Source organism: Conger conger, chromosome 9 (genome assembly GCF_963514075.1).
Source record: "Conger conger chromosome 9, fConCon1.1, whole genome shotgun sequence".
Lineage (NCBI taxonomy): Eukaryota > Metazoa > Chordata > Actinopteri > Anguilliformes > Congridae > Conger > Conger conger.
The window spans coordinates 54,866,861-54,889,433 of NC_083768.1; the positions used below are offsets into that span (position 1 = coordinate 54,866,861).

General features: G+C 38.7%; 2 protein-coding genes across 9 annotated transcripts in view; one reads left to right on the forward strand and one right to left on the reverse strand.

The window, feature by feature from the left end:
• The first annotated feature begins 163 nt into the window (after nt 1–163).
• On the forward strand, nt 164–19,691 carry LOC133136746 (progranulin-like). The gene is made up of 6 exons (XM_061254454.1): nt 164–205; nt 798–905; nt 6,542–6,646; nt 6,988–7,158; nt 18,526–18,756; nt 19,281–19,691. Exons 3-6 carry the CDS (start codon nt 6,542–6,544, stop codon nt 19,407–19,409), a joined length of 636 nt encoding a protein of 211 aa, XP_061110438.1. The 5' UTR covers nt 164–205; nt 798–905; the 3' UTR covers nt 19,410–19,691.
• The window catches only part of LOC133136743 (protein phosphatase 1 regulatory subunit 36), a 73,637-nt gene continuing 70,556 nt past the window's right edge, over nt 19,493–22,573 (reverse strand). For all 8 annotated transcript variants that reach the window (XM_061254439.1, XM_061254441.1, XM_061254435.1 and 5 more), the window contains one exon: nt 19,493–21,668. In XM_061254439.1, the coding sequence (XP_061110423.1) occupies nt 21,458–21,668 (211 nt within the window). In that variant the 3' untranslated portion in view covers nt 19,493–21,457. The remainder of the gene's footprint in view (nt 21,669–22,573) is intronic.

Here is a 22,573-nt window from a genome sequence, read left to right on the forward strand (position 1 = left end):
TATGGGCTGTGTGGAGCTGGGGAAATTGTGAAATGGAACTTGTTTGGTGAGGAAACTGCCTGTAGCTAAGAACCAAGATTTCAGCTATTGGCACAGGTTTTGCTGCCACATGCTTTGCATGTCAAGTGGTGGAAGTACCCAAAATTGAGCAACAACTGGCCCTAAACTAGTACCACAAAACACTTGCTGGTATGAATGGATGAAGGTACACACCATTTATGTTCTTTTTTTTAAACGGGCTAAAGCTTTATCCGTAACATAAATTGCAGTGATTTTTATTTTTCTGGCTAGTACCTCAGGATTGATGTTGAGATCTTTTTTGGGGGTTCTGTTTGAAAAATGAATTACACTTTTGAATGGTATTCATAATTTCCTTTATGTGTATAACAATCGATTGAATCACCTGAACAATTTGAAATGTATGCAATACATGAAGTACAAATCAATGCTAAGATGTGGGACTTGGAAATGATTTGAAGCTTGATTTCTCCAGTCATGATGGAATATACCCTTTCATTTTTATGTCTTCTGCCAGTGGCTTGTAGAGGTTGTTTCAGATTAACAGGAATGGAAAGCGATCGTGCCTTGTCAATGCTACAGGAAATACTCTCTTATATGAGTGTATGTGGGTGTGTGATTAACATACTCTTGGACCATCAGAATTTTAAAAGTTGTGGCGCATATAAGAAGAGAAGAATCATGTTCACAAAACAATATGCCCTGAAAACATCACAAAATTCTAAGTGCGTAGTTGCTTCCTCTTCCACTTTTCATTTGACTGCATTTCACTTTCACAGTTTTCACATTTCACAGTTTTTTAGAGGAAGTGGCTACATGTTAAACACTGCTCAGGAAAGTGTCTCACTGCCATTGTAAAGAGGACCCAGTTCAACCAGCACAGCAAGGTAAGAACCATGTCTAACTGCTTATAATTTGATATTGACTGTTTTTACTGTAGTGTGAGTATAATTTCCTCACAGAAACTGAAATGCTGCTTAACAGAAACTCAGCTTGGGCTGAACATAACACAGGGAAGGTGCCACTTCCACCAGAAGTTAACGTCCATACAATGGTAGTTTTTCCCCCAAGGAATGTAGTTTATGATTATGGTTGCTTATTGACTATCCCAGATACTAAAAGAGTTTGATGTGAATTTGACCAATAGGGAAACTACAAATAACTGCACGGCGTCCATAGTCGGAAGATCGTGTAAGCTCACAATGGTCCGAACCCCTATTCACTCTGCATTCACTCTGTTATGCAGGCTGAGCCATATAAGCTTGCCCGGTTCATAGTCCTGGCTATAGGAATGAGACTTGTCAGTCATGAGCACTTGAAAGGCTTATTTCATTGGGCTGTGGCGTATTGGTTTGTTTATCATGAATGGCTGTATTGATGAGGAGTGTAAGTAAATATATGTATATATAAACACCCAGAAATGAAACTTAAAGGCTCAACACTTATCTTTTAAATTCCCTCGAAAATGATGACTGCTTAGACTGGTGTGCACCTGATCGTACACTTAAGTAGTGTAAACCCACACCGTTTCTCAGGAAATGTCTCCCTCCAGTGGCCACAATGCGATGGCGATTGCGCGTGGAACTAATACAGAGAATAGCTGATCAGAACACGCAGGAGAAAATAAAATAAAACACTACTGGTTACAGTGGCAAGCAGTTATATTTATCTCTGCAAACGTAGCTGTTATGCACCACAGCTCACGTATGCATAATGCTGAGCAAGGAATAGAATGCAATGGCTTGCAACGGCAACGTGATAATGCTTGTTACTGTGGCTACCCTAACCTAAAGGCTACGGCTGAGTTGCCTTGGAGGCGAAACATTCATATCCATGGCGTGGCTTACACACACAAAAAAACCAAAGCTGATCTGGAAGTATTTTTGTATATTGACAGTTTAATCATGCATACTTAAAGGAGCACTGTCACACTTTTTTCAGTTGAGCTTATTGGGATTAAATGCTTAAATTTTGTGTGTGGGCATTTTTAAAATCACCGTAGCCGTTCAGTGTAGTCGTTTCCTAAATATGGGGCAAAACAAACACCTCCAGTGACATCACTGGACTTGTTTGCCTTGAATCTCCAGCCTGTGTAACCCAGAAGGCAACGGGCGCTCAAAAACCCAACGAAAATACCGTAACGTTAGCATGCAGATATCAAGGAACCTACCTTGGACAGCTCTGACTTCGCCGAGTTACGGCACGGCTCCACTGCATGAATCAACGTCAGCAATAGCCAGCATCATTCATCGTTTTGACATTCTACCGGCTCCATTGCAGCCATCGCCATGATCAATAAATCTGACAGCCTACTGTTGTGTTTTGCGACCTCACTTAAAGGTACAATAGGTGAAGATTTTTGTGTTAAAAGATTGTTACAAGACCATTGTAAATCCCTTCCTATCATTGTAAAATACTCACTGACTCACCCTCTGCCTGTGTTTATAGGGTTTCAAAGTGTACATTTGTCGGGCCATCAAATGTATCAAAACAATTAAAGGTCATTGGTTGAAAATGGTTCCAACTGCCATAGCCAATGGCATTCTGGGGATTCTGGGGGATTGTTTGTGTCCGTGCCCAAATGGCACTCCAGACAAGCAATCGCTGAAACTCTGTGTACTATTGCTTATTATCCAAGCGAAGACTTCATATCTTGTTATAAAACGAGAGTTTGTTATCGGGAGCAACAAGCAAATTAGCTATAGTTAGCTTGAAGAATTTACAAATATCCACTTACGATAAAATATAGGCAATATGAACATTGTAGCGATTGCACAAGCGTTGTGTTTCAGGTGGATATTTGTACATTTGGGAAGCTAACTAGTAATCGCTAATTTTCTTGTTATAGCGGACTGGTATTGTTTTCTAACTAGATAAGCAATAGTATACAGAGTTTCAGGGACTGCTTGTCTGGTGTGCAATTTGGGCAGCTACACATTCCTTTTGTCTCTTTACATGTTCAATCATCCATAAACCTTTATTTCTCTCAAACTGTAAGTTGTAGTTGCATAGTTTGTGGTAGACTATCATATCTTAGTTATATAGCCAGCTAGTTACACAGCCAAATAACTTGCTTGCTGATGTCGTGTCTAGGAAACGACAGAGTCCAAATCTTCAATTTGTCGAAAAACATCTTCGTGAGGGAAAAGACGACACCAGGCAGCAAGATCTTCAGGAAAATCAGACTTTATTAGCACACGTGCATAAAGCCGGATCAGCTCTCCAGAACTGAACCCCGACTGGCATTTGTACACCCATTTTATACACAGTTACTCCACCTACTGCCAACTCTGTACAAAGTTCAGGGCATTCTGCCAACTACGTGTCCTCACTTCACCCCGCACCTGCTCTTGGCAAACTACCAGACCTCATAAAGTTCTGGATGCCCTCCCTCTAACACGTCATCCATACACGTCACTCTGTTTCTTTCGCTTTTATAAGACAAACTAAGCAGCAGTAATCATTGAAAATATACAGACAAACTAAACATTTCATTAATATTCACTTCTAATATACTTTTCTAATATACAGAAATACTAAACATTTGATTAATTATTCTCTTCTAAGGGAGTAAATGTACGTAGCATTCTTTGCTCTCATTTCAACAGTTTTCACTGTGGTTTCTTGCGTTTTCATAAGCTCAGCTATAATTAATGTTCTAGGTCAAATAGATACACTTCTGGCATAAAACATTGAGAGTCCCGGAGAAATCAGCTGTACAGTCATATCTTGCTCTGCCCGTGTCCTTGACAGTTTCATACTTTAATACAGATATATTGATCAACTTTTAGCACACATCGTCGAGAGTTTTGGAGGAACCAGCCTGCTCACTAAGGCGGAGTCTGATTTTGACTTGTGATTGGTTATCATGCTTTTAGGAGGGAGATCTTTCGTTCTGTGAATTTTCCCCTACACTGACAATATAGTTGGTTAGCTAAAGTGAAAACTATAAATAGTGTTGTATTGCACACCAAAGTCAGGCTCTCATAAAGTGACCTGTTCGGCGAACATTTTCTTACTAGAACACTACAAAAAGACGGCAGGCTCTGTTGCGTTTGTTGCGAATGTTGTGAGCTTTCCAAAACAGTGTACGAGAACACTGAACTGTATAATAACAATTTATATTTCACGTTATATTCATAGACTGTGGGAAGCATAAACAGTGTTGTGGTTTGAGGTTGTCAGTTGTTGCAATTCCTCTCTTGACCACTAGGAATCCAAAATTACCTATTGTACCTTTAACATTGGATGTCGACGGCTATGATGTTTTCACTCATTAGATTAAGCAACAACGCTTAATTAGTTGTAACCAGCTAATTTAGCTAGCTAGCAAGCAAAATAATTGAGAGATTGGGGCTAGCTTGCTAGCTAAATTACAGACCGTGGTGACATAGCCAATTTGAATAGCCGCCCATATGGAGTTAAATGAGAAACAAGCAGAACAACTGCATTTTTCATTAAATTCAATTCAATTCAGCGATTCTCCAACTTTGACGCTGCCAGCGAACGTGACGCAATGGCTACAGTGGAGCCGCTGTCTTTAATTACAATGGATTCGTTCCCTCAGCATCCGATGGCTGACAATGATGCTGAGGTTGATGGCTGCAGTGAAGCCGTGCCATTAGAGGATGTGCTTTTATCTCTGTCTGGCTGCTGCAGTTGTCTTGTCTCTCTCACCCAATTCTCCCTCTGTAAATTCCAGTTCAAAACTGTTCAAAATCAAAAAGCTTGTCCTCTAACTCTGTCTTTTATGTCGCTCAGGCTAGCCAAGTTAGGTTCCGTGATAATTGTATGTTACAGAAGATGGAAGAAGACTCATCTTTGAATCAAGGCAGTAGGCTGTCACATTAGCAAATGTTGCTAGGCTGTCAGTGTGATAAACGGTCTAAATTCATATGCTGGCTACCGCCGATAAAATATAAACTTGGAATCACAGTTTGCTGTTAATTCCTATTCAGCAGACAAGGGTATGAAGGCAGTGAATATAACGTTACTTATCAGGTGACAGGTCAGAACTAATTTTGCAAATGAAATTCCCAATATGCATTGTGCTGTATGTACTAGCATTAATAAACTTTGGTGTCCTTCCAATGACAATGAATGTAACTTAGGCAACGAAAAGCAGCTTAAACACTGAAACGGTCATATCATGAAGTTGATTGCTGCATTTTGCTTTGTCAATTAACGTTAGCGGATGGGTGGCCATACATAAACCAGTCTCTGCATTCAAGGGTGGAGTTTGAGTGCCTGTTAACTTCTGGGAAACAGAAGCTGGAGATTCAAACCAAATTGGACGTGATTGTTTTGAAAAGTTTTGCACCATATTTAGGAAATGGTTACACTGACAGTGATTTTAAAAATGCTTACACATAATTTAAGCATTTAATCCAAATTAGCTCAACTGAAAAAAGTGTGACAATGCTCCTTTAAAGGTTCAATAGGTAATTTCAAACTCCTAAGTACTAAGGAATTGCATCAACAAACACCCTCAAACCATAACATGCACTGTTTTGGAAAGTTGAGAGTGACAAACGCGACAGAGCCTGCCATCTTTTCATAGTGCTCTAGTAAGAAAATGTTCTCTGAACAGGTGACTTGATGAAATGTTGACATTAATGTGCTGCACAACACTATTTACATGTCTTTTTGAAGTTTTCACTTTAGCTAACCAACTATATTATGAACAAGCAAATTATTTGGCCATGGAACTAGCTGCCTATAAACCTAAGATATGATAGTGTACCACAAACGATTCAACTGCAACTTACAGTTTGAGACAAATAAAGGTAAAGAGATAAAAGGAACATGTAGCGGCCAAAATTGCACTCCAGACAAGCTATCACTGAAACTCTGTATACTATTGCTTATTATCCAAGCAAAGAATATATATCTAGTTATAAAACGGTGCTAGTTTGTAATCGGTAGCAACAAGCAAATTAGCTATTAAGTAAGCTTGCCGAATTTACAAATATCCACCTGAGACACAACGCATGTGCAACAATGCTCGCAATACTCGCTACTATGTTCGTATTTCCACTGGTTGATATTTGTAAATTCGTCAAGCTAACTATGACTAATTTGCTTGTTGCTACTAATAGCGAACTGGTATTGTTTTATTACTACATATGTAGTCTTCGCTTGGATAATAAGCAATAGTGTACAGTTTCAGTGATAGCTTTTCTGGAGGGCAATTTCGGCAGCTACACGCAAACAATCTGAATAAGCCCCCACACCATTGGCTGTGGCAATTAGAACCATTTTTCAACCAATGAGCTTGAATTTTTATACAGCTGTTCAATGTTTTGGTACAGAGTGACGGCCTGTCAACTGTATATTTTAAAACTAGAATTTAAGGACTATAAACAGGCAGAGGGTGAGTCAACATGTCAGTGAGCCTTTTTCAACAATAGGAAGGGATTTACAATGGTCTTGTAACAATCTTTTAACACAAAAATCTTACCTATTGTCCCTTTAAGAAGTACCCCCCCACCCCAAGAAATCATACTATTGTTTTTCTTCCCAGATGCTGAGAGTTGTTGTATTAGTGCTCCTGCCATTAGGACTTGCCTCCAGTCATGTCACCTACTGCAATACAGATACTGGATACAAGTGCTGCCCAGTTCCAAATGTGAGTCCATTACAGGAATTATGGTCATTCAGCTACAAGTAGAAACATCTCCCAGCCAAGAAACATGTCCTAATGATGTCATTACCCTGAATCATTGATTTCAGTTTGAGCACTCATGCTACACCTGGAACATGCATCACATTATGTAATGCTCAAGACAAAAATGTCAATAATGGTTTCCAAAAAACAAAGTTGAAGGTTCCTCCTTGTAAAGTTGGAACTTGGAAGTTGTTTGAAATTGGAAAGTCATCAAAATGTTAGGTTATACTTGAACCATAATTTGGTGACAAGCTGTCAAAAATCCTGATAAGTAACCCTCTTGTGTTCCTGTGTATTTAAAGGCTATCCTCTGCCCTGACCGTTGCTGCCCACAAGGCTTCCAGTGCAATACACAGACCCAGATGTGCGAGAGACCAGTTGGAAGCATGCCAATACAGAGGAAGATGGCGGCAAAGCCCAGCAGTCTCGCTCTCCCCAACAGGGCAGTGTCTGACCCTAAGATGGAGAAACAGGTGACTTCAGGCAATCATAAGATACATCGCATTACATTACAAGGCATTTAGCAGATGCTCTTATCCAGAGCGATGTACAATGAACTGATACATGTCCCCACATCCCAAGAACTGTATGGTGTTACTCCCGTCTTCCACTGAGCAGCACTCCTGCACCATGAATGGTTTTACACCGGGGGTACACAACAAGGGCTGATCCATTTGATGATTTGTAATACTCTTAATTATTTAATCAATAAAATAATTTCTCGATTTGACAGTTGTATAAGCAACAGCTACAACCGCAGACTGCAAATGTGTCCTAAAGATTGTAGGGGACATGTCTCTACCCCCTCTACCCTACAGTGGGCTCCAGAATTATTGGCACCCCCGACTGGCAATGCACATGTTAGGGAAAAATGCCCTTTTTAACATTTCACAGGTGAGCATCGTCTGATGAAACAGATCCAGTAAAAACACAACAATAGCTATTCTTCTCTTTAACTTTTGTATTTATTTGCAAAGAAATGACAGAAAGTGAAAAAGCTTACCAGCTTTCTGATTTGAATCAGACACAGTAAGACTCTCATACATACTTTTCCTGAAGGAGGGGCTTTACCAAAACAAAAAGACATGAAGCTGGCCACGAACATTTATCAGTATTTTGCCTTCTGAATACCCCTTGTTGACCTTGCTGTAAGACCAGAATGTGCTAGCTGAGAAGCAGAGACATTAAGGTCAAAGGCTGTCTGTCTGCTGGAGAGAGACAGAGAAAGACTCATAGTAAGCACTTAATTCAGAAAGTGGTCTAATAGTAATAAGGATTAACAAGGATTGACAAGGTTAAGGAACACATTTGGAGGTATGTTACCATTCCTCAATGCAGATCCTTGCAAGATCCTTCACACTCTTGGGTTTATTCTTATCAACTGTCCTCTTCAGTTCAGCCCACAGGTTTTTGATTGAATTTAAGTCTGGCACCTGAGATAGTGTTAGGAATTCCCTCTGTGCTGGGAAATATATCTACCAAATTCAGCCTATAGTATGCTGGCCTAACAGTGATGCATCTGACTAGATTCAATGAGAGAGAAGTTTCCTAACCTAAGGTGCGTGATTTGGTCACAGGACAACAGGAAAAAGTTAAATCAGGTGGTGTAGCGTACCGTCAGTGCGAATACCTGCAGACACTGCGGCCCGCAGGACGAGTTTAGTAGCAGCTCATAGTCGTGCTTGCCGGTAATTATACAATGGATAGGTCCAGTCCATTGTCTCTATTGGTCAGTTTGCATTCTAGCCGTGCCAATATCCAAGATATAAGCACGGCTAAATGGAATGTTCACTCATCTTTTAGAATTACTCCGTGTTTGTAGATCACCGTTATCTACATTGCAATTGAAATGAACGTAACTTAAAGGTACAATAGGTAAGGTTTTTGTGTAAAAAAATTGTTTCAAGACCATTATAAAGCCCTTCCTATGATTGAAAAAGCCTCACTGACATGTTGATTCACCCTCTGCCTGTGTTTATTGTCCTTAAATTAGGGTGTCAAAATATACAGTTGACGGCCGACACTCACCAAAACATTGTGTACAGTAATTAAAGCTCATTGGTTGAAAATTGGTTCTAAGGGGGAGGGATAAACAGTGTTGTGGCTTGAAGGTGTTTGTAGCTGCTATTCCTCTCTTGACCGTTAGAAGTCTGTAATTACCTATTGTACCTTTAATCTTTGCTAGCTGACGTTCACAATACCATTGCTTAGCAACCAATAAACTACTGTTAAGCGGAAGAATACATTTACCATCAAACATAGTTCCATTAAAAATACATTAATTTTAAGTTTGTCTTGTCTTTCTTTAGTGAAATTGTGAAAGATAAATGTGGTAACCGGAAAGCCTTAAATAGCTACGACATGCGTCAACTTTTCCTCAAAGCCATAACTCTGTATCCAGTGGGTGATTAAGATGGTGGCTGTGTCCAAAATCAGATACCACACACTGCACATGTATACTATAATTTGGTGTACATAAGGCTGCTTTAGTATACCAGTAAAAAGTCGTAAAAAAAAAAGTAAAAAGATAGATTTTCGTACACACTACATCGTCATAGAACATGACACTTTAAACACAATGGGTCTCATTCATGAAACGATCAGATCTGAGTTTCCCGCGGCGATCCGGAGTAGGTTTTTAGTAGCGTGGACATTCATGTGCAAATCTGCGCATAGTTTTACTAACGTTTCATGAATGAGACCCAGTGTGCGTTGATGGTGGCAGCTAGTTGATGTGACTTTGTTTAATGAAAACAGAAAATAGATTTCAACGACAAATAAAGTTACAGAAACACAGAACCTGACAGGTATTTGTTTCTTTTTTGCGCATATACAACAATATTGAATGTATAGTAGCCTAGTACACGTTCAACAATGGATTATTTTTTATAATTTGTTACATCTAATTATAAAAAATGAATCTACTTACTGCCATATCTCAAGGCTAGTAAATTAAAATATGAGATTAATATGAAGAGTTTGTTTAACAAAAAGTAAACCATTTAACGGTCTCGTATGAAGCATCTTTCAATAGTCTATTCGTAGCAAACATTTAACTAGGCTATGTAAGGTTCTTATCAAGTGTGGTTTCATAACTGATATATATATATATATATATATATATATATATATATATATATATATATATATATATATATTTACATTCTATGGATTACATTCTATTAGATCAAATCTAATCAGACACACTGGATTAGGATTTTTCTCTAAGATTTGAGAATGGGCAGTGGAGAGAGCAATGTGAAATTCTACAGCAAGAGGCTAACACTCTGCATGCAGAGAGAGACTTTTATAAAAAGATCAAATCAAATTTGTCCATCTCTTCTGAGCACTTCATTGTCAGAGACATTGATGCAGACAGCAAAAATAAGAACAAACTATTTTCATATTATTCTGGACTGCCAAAATGAGCACATTTTGGACTTAATTTCACCGATCATCTCAGAACGAAGGGTAATCTCCTAGTAAAATCAACTTTTTTTTAACTTTGATTAAGCTGGACTTAAGAATTTAGATCTCGGTTTCTGGTTTGGAGTGTCCTCTGCTTGCGTCTCAAATGTCATTAATGAAATTATACCTGTCCTTGCCAAGCGTTTCAGTTTTTTGATCTCCTGGCCATCTGCAAACATGCCACAGAAGTTCAAGAAGGGGTTTAAAAGATGTGTGGTCATCATTGATTGTACCATATTTTTAATTGACCAGGGCCCAGACCTGGGGTCTCATTTATAAAACTGTGCGTAGGATTCAGGTTGCGTACGCATGAAACCCAGGACGTGCATATGCACAAAAATATTCTGATTTATAAAACAGTACATACGCACGTCCCACGCCAGTTTTCCTTATGAATCACAATCAACTTAAATGTGGCCCACCTTTGCCAGCTTCATGTCCCGCCCACAGTTGCCTATAAAGGCAGTGAAACACCACCTAATGAATATGCATTTCACGAAGACGACGCTGAAAAGAAGGCCAAGAAAAGTGATTTCAGCCATTTGATTGCCTCTGAAAAGCTACAGGTGTGGGAATTATCCTGATTGATTGTAAATGACGAACAGTTCTGCACAACGAATGTGATGATGACGATGATAATAATAATAATAATAATGATAATAATACACGTTATTTGTCTAGCACCATTGAAAACACAGTTACAAAATTAAGAGATAAAACGAACAAAAATCCATAACAATAAACATAAAACATAATATATGAAACTATGCACTCGTATCTGCCCGACTGACGCATTGTAAATGGCATCAGTGCAGCGTAATTTGTCCGACTGTTCACCATATTATTTATGAGAATACATTTAATAACATGAAGTATTGTTTAACAATTCGTCTACATATTTGAGGGATTATTTTACAACAACATCTCCGTTTATATTTATCATCCTAAATCATATTTTTTGGACACTCCAGGGAGCATCAATCAAACAGCTGTTTGTTTATTCGTTGTAAGAGAGGCTTTTATCCGTTTTTGCAAATGAACTCTTCATATATGATACGTGAGAGGTAATATTTCGATTTATTTTACACAGTGGTATCAATTTCACACCATTTCTCACGTTTCATCCCATTGCCATTGGAGTCGCAGTTTCTCATTTCTCTAGTTAATGTGCGTACGCATGGGTCAGAGTTTCCGTGGAGGACCGCACATTTTCCCGTCAAGTTCGTTTTTTATAAATGCCAAAGTTTGCTTAGAAAGTGGCGTACGCATTCTTTTGTGCATACGCAATGTTTATAAATGAGGCCCCAGGTCAAATTATAAACACAACACACTCAAGGTTCTAAGAGGTATCACACCCCATGGCTCTGTATCATTAGTTTCCAAAATGTGGGGAGGAAGGATATCGGACTAAGAGATGACTGCACAGTCTGACTTCACTAACACTAACATCAATCCTGGTGATCAGGTTATGGCAGACGGGTTTTTTGATTGCCGAAGAACTGGCTAGATGTGGTGCCATGCTTGTCATGGCTCCATTTCTCAAGGCGAGAAAGCAGCTACCTGGGCATGACATTGAGAGGGCCCACCAGCTCTCAGCGTCACATATTCATGTGGAGTGCTCCATTGGACGCATGAAAAGCTTTAGAATCCTCAAAAACAGACTGCCTCTCACCCTTATTCCTCTCTCTAGTGACATTTTGACTGTGTGCTGTGCCTTAAAGGTAGAATAGGTAATTTCAGACTTCTAACAGTCAAGAAAGGAATAGCAGCAACAAACACCTTCAAACCACAACACTGTTTATCCCTCCCCCATCTCTGTAAACGTGCTGATGTTGAAACACCATTGGCTGTGGCAATTAGAATTCAACCAATGAGCTTGAATTATTGTACAGTTGTTTTGGTACAGTGTCGGGTCGTCAACTGTATATTTTGAAACCTGAATTTAAGGACTATAAATTCGGCAGAAGGTGAGTCAACATATCAGTGAGCCTTTTTCAATGATAGGCAGGGATTTACAATGGTCTTGTAACAACGCATCGTTAACAATGACACAAAGTTCAGTGACAAAGAATACCTTTATTTAGAACATCCAATAAAAATGTATTGGGTATTTTGGTACCGATTTGTGCACCATGAAGTGTTGTCTCTCTTTATTTCCAGTATTACAGTATTTTGTACAAAAGATGCTAGAGGGCCGGTACCTAATTCACCTGTATGTCAAACCTTGCATTATCTGTCACATAGCCACTGCTGTTTCTTTCTCTTGATACCCACACAGCTGTAGTGGTACAGTTTAACACTGCAGTTCTTATTGGAACAGTGTATGGTCGTTCCAAAAAGGTCTGCTGCAAGTGCGAATGACCATTGCATCATCTTGGTCATTCAAAGTTTTCCATTTTCTTCTTCAGCAGTTCTGGGATGAGATGTGTTTCAACAAATTTTAGTGCAACAAATGGGCGATGCAATCTTCATCTTGTGACATATCCATTATGACAAGGCCAGGCTTTGTCCAAATAGTAAAGTTGCACTGTGTACAGTTGGTGAAATGCATTTGTGTTTGCACCTGATTGTAGTACTAGTGTGACTTCTTCAGACTACCATCGGCATCCAAGCAAAAGGTTGGTTCTTGGATGTCTAGGATTTCAGCAGGAGTGAAGTCCTTGTATTTGACAATCACATGTTGACATCCCATCAGATGATGCTGAAGAAATGGGTAAGGCTGGTAGATGACAAGGCCTGTGCATTTCATAACAAAATTGGTGTGCAATGTTATCATGTGCCTTTAAAGTGGCATGATGGTCCTTACAGCTGAAGCACCATCTGTCTTACAGTTGACTACTTGGTGGATGTTGCTGGCAGTCACTCTTCCTCTCCTCTGGGCACTCCAAAGGTGTGATTGGGACTGAGCAGTTGCTTTACAGTTGCTTTAGATTGGACAGTATGGGCAATTGGACAGTAGATTGGACAGTACGGTTAATGACCGTTGACACGGAGGTGCCCGAAATAAGTTTCAAAGTGTCAAAAACAAAAAATAAACCAGAACTTTTGATTGTATTGCTCGTCCACGTTGTTGGCAGCTACCGTTAGCTAATAAACACCAGACGCTAACGTTACAGAGAAACGTTGGAAAGAACTTGAAATTATGAAACGTTATATCCGACCTTGCCTGTTGCTAACTAACTCGTTTTGCAGGTAACATTACAGTAACAGGGTTTCCAATAATTCTAGCTAGCTAGTTTGCACTGGTTAGTCCTGTTAATGGTGTTGGTAAGCTCATTTTAGGGGGTTACCATGGTTAGGGGGGTGCTGACAGCTAACATTAACATTACATTATAATGTATAAATATAAATAGTAGGCTATATACAGTATAAATCATATAAATAAAACATTTTCGTTCAGTTTTCATAAATAATTTTTATATTCCAACATTGACTTTACGTGTTCATACTTTGATTAAATGACACGCATAACATTGCCTGCTATTGACATTCCTCAAATATATCCACCCGGAAGTAAGTTCTTTGCTGTTGTGATGTCATGCTGATTTAATCTATAGCTTTGTTGAATTTTTGTTATGATTACCGTTAAATGGTTTTCTGTTTGTTAAACAAACACTTGATATATATGATCTCAGCTTTTCATTTACTAGCCTTGAAAGAAATATGGCTTTAAGTAGATTCATATTTTGATAAAATGTAACACCTGGTTATTCACTGTTGAACATGTACTGGGTACACTCTGAAACTGTTGTAAGCTGTACATATGTGCAAAAAAATAAAAAAATAAAAATAGCCTACCATTATGTATTAAATGTAGCCTATAGAGAAATAGCCAGGTGGATATTTCACATATTGTAATATTGCGTGTGTCCACCATATCTTGAAAAGTTATGCCTACTTCTGACTTAAGCCTACTTTGTTAAGTTTTGTTTGAATGGCTATTCTCTGGACTCAACCAACCGCTCCATTGTTCCCAAAAGGCAACCTTAAATATCAGGATGCAGGCCTGCCAGATTGTTTGGCTTAGTACAAATCCTGTTTCATAAGTATTCAACCAGACATACGAGCCATTTACACCTTCCTATGTGCCTTAGTACAAATATAGGTTGGCTAATTTCTCTTCAAAATAGTTTTGGTGTCAGTAAAGCGGCAGAAAATGCAGCGTTTTGTTGGCATGATAATGCTGTAAAATACGCCGTTTTGTATGAACTTCAAATAACACCATAAAATATGCAGTTTTTTGGAAGGTGTATTTTATGGCGTTATGTATGAAGACACGTTCCATAGTAGCTAGCCTCCACATGCAGCAGTTTGTCAGACAGCTTCCACTTTCTTAATTCTCACTACGCATTCCCGTAGCTCACGACACGTCATTGCTCTGCATTTACTGGTATATACCATGATCCTTCACATTTAGGTAGCCAGTGCGCATACTACTCTGGTACCAAAAGCCCCATAGTCTAATATGGCCGCCTCTGTGAATTGGTTTCTCGCGCCATTGAGCAGCTCCCATAGGAATCCATGGGACCGGAAAGGGGAGGCTGACTCCAGTTATAAATATGTATCTTCATGGACTGTCCTCAACAAACCAATCTCAGTTTGTGTTTACGTTCATTTCGCATCAATTAAGAGGGCAACCTAAATCAGCTGCCTTATGTCACCGCAGCAAGCGCCAAAACAACAAAAAAATAAGACAAATCTTAAAGGATTCCGGATTGTAATTTTGTTGCTAATGATATCGACCAACATACTTATTTACAATATGTACACAATGCCTTCATAACTGTCCAATCACAAGATCCACTCTGAAACCAAAGGAATTCACTATTTTACAAAGCTGCCATGATGGCTGTTACATTTTAACCGATTACTTAAAGGTACAATAGGTAAGATTTTTTTGTTAAAACATGAACATCAACAAGACCATTCCTATAATCCCTTCCTATAGTTGAAAAAGGCTCACTGACATGTTCACTCACCTTCTGCCTGTGTTTATAGTCTTTAAGTTCTGGTTTGAAAATATACAGTTGACGGGCCGTCACTCTGTATCAAAACATTGTACAGCTGTACAATGATTCAAGCTCATTGCTTGAAAATTGGTTCTAATTGCACTCCAGATGAGCGATCACTGAAACTCTGTAAAACTCAGCTTATTATCCAAGTGAAGACTACAGTTCAAGTGTTATAATTTAAGTGTGGTAGAATGTACTATCAATGTGACTGTATACTCACACTTAAGATTTAATTATTTGTTTGCCAAAATTACACTTGTATGGTATGCAACACACCCCCAACACATACTTAGTACCTACAAGTTAGAAGTTTTAAAGATTATTCATAACAGTTATTTGAAGGGAAACATTATTTATATTGCCTCAACATAATAGTACGATACTTCAAAAGGATATTTCCCTGGACAAATCAAATTAGTCTTTCATTGATGTTCAGTGAAGTCAACTGTTTTGTCCTTTCTAATGTGTACACGTCTAAGCTCTTTCATACACAGTGGGAGTTATTAACCTTAATCATTATGGTACAAATACTAACATTTTTTGAACAACATTGTCGACAAAAGTACATCAGCCCTATAAAAACCAATTAATCATAGCAATTATTATCCCTCCTTTGCAGTGTTTACTAGTCACTGTAATACTGAGTCATTCTTTGAGGAAGCTACCAAGTGTTTTGATGATAGCATGGCTTATGATATATGTAAATGTAAACTAAATGTAAAGTTCTACATGTGGGAAATAGCAATATAAGGCAGGATTACTTGATGGAGGGTACAAAATTGGATAGTGCTCAAGTTGAAAAAGACTTGTGTGTCATAGCTGACCAAAGCCTCTCGGGTTCTAGTCAATGTGCAGTAGCAGTAAAAAATGGCCAATTGGATGCTAGGATACTTATACTTAATACTCCTGGCTAAGAAGTTGTACTCACCTTATACAATATTCTTGTTAGATCACACTGCGTGCAGTTCTGGTGACCGCACTATAAGAAAGATATAGAAGCACTGGAAAAGGTTCAGAGAAAGGCAACCAAATTAATTCCTTGTATAAAAGATAAGAGTTACGAGGATAGATTTAGGATGCTTAATCTCTTTAAGTTTAGTAAAAGGAGGATTTGATTGAGGCTTTTAAATTCATTAAAGGGATTAACAAAGTGAATTATAGGGGATTCTTCAGTGTGAGTTCAGTTAGCAGAACAAGAGGTCACAAATGGAAATTGGCAAAGGAGAAATTCCGTACAGATATTAGGAAGTAATTTTTCACACAGCGAGTGGTCAATGTGTGGAATAGCTTCCCAGTACATGTAGTGAACTAGACAGTAGGTACACTTAGGGGTAGGAAAAGCTGAGCATTGCTGGGCTGAATGGCCTGTTTTTGCCATTACCTAATGTTATGTAATACTGCATATGTGGTGTATGTCTGGAGCTTTCACCATATTTCTTCCACCCAGTCCTTCCCATCCAGTCCTTTAAAGCTTGCAAACATTTAAGGATTAGAGCCAATAGAATTGGTTGGTTCAACAACAGGTTCTCTAGGAACAGTGTAGAGGTGCACACTGTTTTTATAGAATGCAGACACTAGAATGGCCCATGTGAGCAAGTAAGTTTGACACGATGGAAAAGATGTATTGAAACAATGTAACTTTGTTTGTACTTTTTAGAGTTATTAATACATAATAATAATAATAATAATAATAATAATAATAATAATAATAATAATAATGATAATAATAATATACTTAAACTCGATAGCATTATAGGTCAAGACATTATAATCACAGACCTCTTTATGGATGGTTGAGTGGTGAACAAAAATACACAACATAAAGAAATGAAGACAAAATAAATTAAAAAAACATTGACACAGTGACTACATAGTCGAGAGATACGTTTGATAAAACTGTATGATGCAGACATAAAACCTGCTAGAGATTTACAATCTCTAACATGGATAGGATAAAGTGTAGGACCATTAATACTGAAAGCATGTTTATAAATTTTGGAACGAGTAAAGGGAACATTTAAAACTGTCATTGACACAGATCTTAAAGACATTTGTCTAACCAGATTATAGTACTTCACGAGATCACTAATATAACATGGAGTCATCTGATGAGCTTAATACATGAAAATGCACACTTTCAACTTAGATTGATAAGCAAGCAGAAACCATTTAATTCAATACAAGGATTCAGATACTGCATCAGTAGAACGATTTAAAATGATTCTAATGGACTTTTTCATTAGTCTGTCTCAGCGTTTCATATTGTTACTACCACATTTGCCCCAAATGGACAAGCAGTAGTGAGGTAAAATGTTTATTAACTATTAAAAAACTGTTTTCTGCCATATCGAAGAACAAAACTTTGGATGCATGAATGAATATACTATTTTGTCAATCTTGCCTCAGATCCAATCGACATGTTTAGATCACGACAAATCATTCTGTATAATAACAAGTAATTTTTAAAGTCAACAGTGAACCATCCAGAAACACAGCAAACTCTGTCTAAGGTAGCCTGTTCCGCTTCTGGGATGTTGTGAAAGCATTTCGTTTTCCCAGAATTAGGGCACATCTTATTCTACTCCAATCACTGATATTATTCATCTCCGATGAATCAATGAGAATATTTAAATACAAATGAGATATTTCAGTGACCCTAATTTATACCACAACATAATTCTGTCTAATGTATTTATCAGATTCATAGATGAAACAGGCCATAACAGCAAAAAGGATAGGGATGTGGGGTGTGGATTGGGAAATGGGAACCCACACAGCAGACCAACAAGTAACTCCGGGCCTCACCAAATCTAAATAAACCTTGTTAGTCTTTGAAGGTTTACCAGGCTCGAAGTGGCCAGGTAACCAGCCCCCAATGGAGATTATATCTCCTCCCAGGATCACCTTAAAAAAAAAAAATTACAGGAAAAATAATAAAGCAAAATAACAAATAGTGTCCCAATGGAAGGATGCAATCCAGCTGGAACACTGTAAATAGTCACTATACGGCAAGCAGAGGGGCAAAGCAAAATCAAAGTTAGGGTGGGCAAACAGTCAAAGTCAAAGTCGTAAGGGTTGAAGCAAGGGTCAAAATCCAGTCAGTAGACAAATCAAAAGGGGCTCGTACAAGCAGTACAAACCGTGGTCTTTTTTTAAAAAAAGCTCCGGAAGTGGAAATTGCCAATCTAGGGCAACTCGGAAGTGAAAAAAAGATAGTTGCGCATCCAGCAAAGATGGACTTCCAGTTGCATTCATAAAATTTGGACACAAAAGGCCTTTGTTATTAGGCACCGGTATTTCTGCTTGTCCAGAACAAGCCTGTTGATGCTCAGGGTTTCACAGTGTTATTTTTTTTTGCAGAACGAGTGCTGCATGGGCAGCAGGCGCTGTTGTGCTGTAGGATTCCACTGTGACGAGCGCAAGGCTTGTGTGAGGGACAAATCACAGCACCCATCGACAGAGCTGCAGGATTCCCTGAGCACTGGGTCCCAGGGAGTGGTCATATATTGTGACAGAAGGTTCTACTGCCCCCCAAATAACACTTGCTGCAAGAATGTTCATGAGCAGTGGGCCTGCTGTCCATATCGTCTGGTACACTCATACTTAAGTTCTCTGTTTTAACTGGAGGTGAGATGGGGAGCAATACTATACACTCTCAGAAATTAAGTGGCAGTGGAAGTACAAGGATCAAATTTCCCTAATGTACCCTGAAAGCACAGTAATGTTCTCTTTGTGTACAAATGAGTATCAATCAATTCAATCAATTTTTATTTGTATAGCGCTTTTAACAAAGGGCCTTGGTCACAAAGCAGCTTTACAGAGAAAAGCTGCTTGAGCTCCGGGCAGGTGCCCAGAGCGGGGAGAAGAGGAAAAAGTATGTCCTTATATATATATTTCATATATAATGCTGGCTTGGGATACAATAATTGTATGTACCTTTAGCGTATCGCCCCAGCGACAAGCATTTGTAACTTTGTTTTAGGTACTTTTCGTACCTTTATTTCTGAGAGTGCAGGCATTGTCCCAGAGGCCCATGGGAGTGGTATTGTGTAACTGTATTGCAGGCAGTGCAATTTCTTGGCCTTTGATGGTATTAAAGTATCTCTCTTTTTTAGGGTCAGTGTTGCCAGGATAAGATGCATTGCTGTGCATATCGGTACACCTGCGATAGAAGATCTACGTCCTGCATAAAAGAATATGCACGCATCCCTGCAGCTCTCAAGGAGGCGGCCAAGAGAAACTGAGAAACGATTTAATATATTATCTTTTTGTAGCTTCTGGTCTTTTGCATTCTTTAAATATTCAATTATTTTCTCCCACAACAAAGTATAAAGCGGTTGTTTTATTGATCATTTTAAAATTAATGCATACCTTCAGTAGTAGGAAGCCAGCACAGGAACTGAATACCAAATTAACAAAAGTAATGAATATGCAATAACCTTTCACTGCATAATTGTGCTTACTTTAAAGTAATGATCGTTGGTTGATTCAGTGACAATTAAATACATACACTTCTAATAACCAAATTTGTACTTTTGCTGTGTTCACTTGCAAGATTGCAGAATAATCACTAACTCTTACAACTCAAACAAGAAATCAAATCACTTACACTATCATGATGTGAGAACATCATTCAACAATGGCTGTGTCCGAATCAATGCATATGCCTACTATTGAGTATCCTAGTTGCATAAAAGCTGTATGCCAAATTCTCAAAAATACTGTTGGATTGCTTGGGTCAAACAGTTTTTCTGCCATATTGGATTTTCTGAAAAAGTTGTAAAAAAAATTCACAGGCCACAGATTTTGTCCAATCTTCACCAAATTTGGCACAAATGATGGTCAGACCAAGCCTCACAAAAGTGATCAGATGGATTTTAGATTTTTGAAAGTGTTTGTTTGTCACTATCAAAGGAATCAAAGGAACTATCAACAGGAAGTTAGCTCATATTTCAGCAATGCTTTGGTGTGAACACCAAACTTTGTACAGACTCTTTGTACATAGTACCCCTTCCTGAGGATGTGAAAAAACGTGAGTCATTTGTCTACTGGGGGGCACCATAACGCATCTTTACGGGATGCGCAACTATATTTGTTTCACTTCCGGGTTGCCATAGATCGGTGATTAGGTAATACGTTTTCGGTGCTTTTGTTTGAAGAGGCCACTGTTTGTACTGCTCTTGGTAGACTAGGTCTGCAAACCTTTGTGTCTGACTGGTGGATTAGTGTTGGCTTGAGTATGACCGTACTTGTGTTTGACTTATGTCCCTCATCTAGCCCTTTTGATTTGTTTTGATTTGGATTTTGAGCCTTACTTCATCCGTTACAAGGTTGATTGCTGCCCAGCCCTTTTTGGTTTCCTCACCCACCCTGACTACGCTTTGCCCCTCTGGCTCCGGTAATTTAGAATGTTTCCAGATTGATTGCATCCTTCCAACAGGACACTATTTGTTATTTTGCTGCATTATTTTTCCTTTATTATTTTTGAAGGCGATCCTAGGAGGAGAGCTGATCTCCATTAGGTATTGGCTACATACCACTTCGAGCCAGGTAAGCTTTCAAAGAGTAGCTGACCGGAGCAGATCGTCCCCATTCTACTCTCCATCTCCCTATCCTTTACCCTGTCACAACCTGACCCTAGACTGGGTTGTAACAGGCTGCAAGAATAAATCCTTGTCACTGGGATAGTACACACATACATATCTTTCATATAACCTAAATGTTTTTTCCTCCCTAGTCTTTACAATATTGTAATTTGTGGGAATTTGATGTTGACAAAAATGTAAATCCATCTGATGGCACAACGTATTACATGACAAAATAATACAGATATTAATTTCAGTACATTGTTCTTCCACAATGAGTTCAAGCATATTACTGTTTAATTATATTATGTAATTATATAATTCAAAGCCTCTCTGAAAGTACAAATATACAGAAACAAAATCATTAAAATATCCATCACAGTCCAACTAGTCTGGCCTTGTATTGAAATTCAGCAAAATGTCTCTAATAACCAGCATGCACTGACATTGTGCTTTTTCTGAATCCACACAGTTCACCAAGAAAGGAATGGTAATTACTATGTTTTCAATGCAGTGAGAGCTGTGACAACAACAACAAAACTGGTTGACAGTTTTGTGGCAAAATACAACTGTGAAGAACTTTTAATGTACATTTGTATACAGGACATCATTAGAATAATAAATACAATTAAAATAATAGAAATTCAACAAATTCATGGATTCTTGTAGTCTTGTAGACCTTATTGTGGCTAGGGGTAAGAACAAGGTCAGTCTGTGTCCGAGTAGCCCCCCTCGGTGGTTGTTCTGGATATAGCGGTGTTGGTCCGGCCCTGATTGCTGTGCTTGTCAGCAGATGCAGAGGAGCGCTGTGCATTTTCCCTCTGCTCCTCCTCCTTGTCTTTATCTTTGTTCTCCTCCCCCTGGGGTATGAGGGTGGCACCACTGAACAGGCTCAGGGGTTTACCCAGGATCCCAAATCTGAGGGGGAGAGAAAGCTAGGCCAGTCTGGGAATGTTTCCACTAGTCAGGTCTGATATTCTTACTCATATTAATCAGAAAAAACACTTATGTATGAAAGCACTTATGTTCCACATTTTAAGTCACTTTGAATAAGAATGTCTGCTAAATTAATGTAATGTAATGAGCGGAAGAGAAAGCTGAGGGCCTCTGAGGGAGGGAGGGAAGGCAAGGCCTTTACAAGTGTTATAGTGCTGATGCTTATAAAATAATAACAAAGGTTGTGCAACCAATTATCTGCTCCTTTTCCTTCTCTTTTGCTTTGTTTTCCTCCCCCTGGAGTATGAGGGTGGCACCACTGAACCGGCTCAGGCTCACTCACAGTAGACTTTAAAACGCAAGAATGTTCCCCCATGGCTCTCAAATGAAGCTTAAAGACACGCACAATAAGGTATCACTTGTACGCAGGTACAATGATAGCCGAAAATCATTCCTGCTCTTACTGTATCATCGCAACGTCTTTGTGCATCTGTAATTTGGAGGTTGAACATTCTCAGACCCCTTTGACCCAGTTTTAGCCACGATCAACTGGTACTAACTTTGTCAAAACATTTATTCTTACTGTGAATAGTCCCAACCTTTGTGAAGGACAACATTGCTGTAGTTGCTGCTAGGATGAGCAGTTATGTGTTTTTTCATTTTGCTATTAACGTTAGCTATTAATGCTTATCACCATGAGAAAAAATGTATGATCAGTCCTTGTAATGTTGGCTCGCTAAAATTAACATAAACCTAGGACTTGATTTCGTAATTAAATTCTTAAATGTATTCCCTTGTGTTTACTATGTAAAGCAGCTTGTGACAGTGTACTGTGAAAAACACGATACAAATTCAATTGAATTGAATTCTTCATGCCATTTGTAGGA

Bases quoted from the DNA above. Each gene is read 5' to 3' on its own strand.
- LOC133136746 (XM_061254454.1), top strand. From the start codon at position 6,542: ATGCTGAGAGTTGTTGTATTAGTGCTCCTGCCATTAGGACTTGCCTCC. The intron at 7,159-18,525 runs GTGACTTCAGGC...TTTTTTTTGCAG, and splicing joins ACCCTAAGATGGAGAAACAG to AACGAGTGCTGCATGGGCAG. The intron at 18,757-19,280 runs GTACACTCATAC...TCTCTTTTTTAG, and splicing joins CCTGCTGTCCATATCGTCTG to GGTCAGTGTTGCCAGGATAA.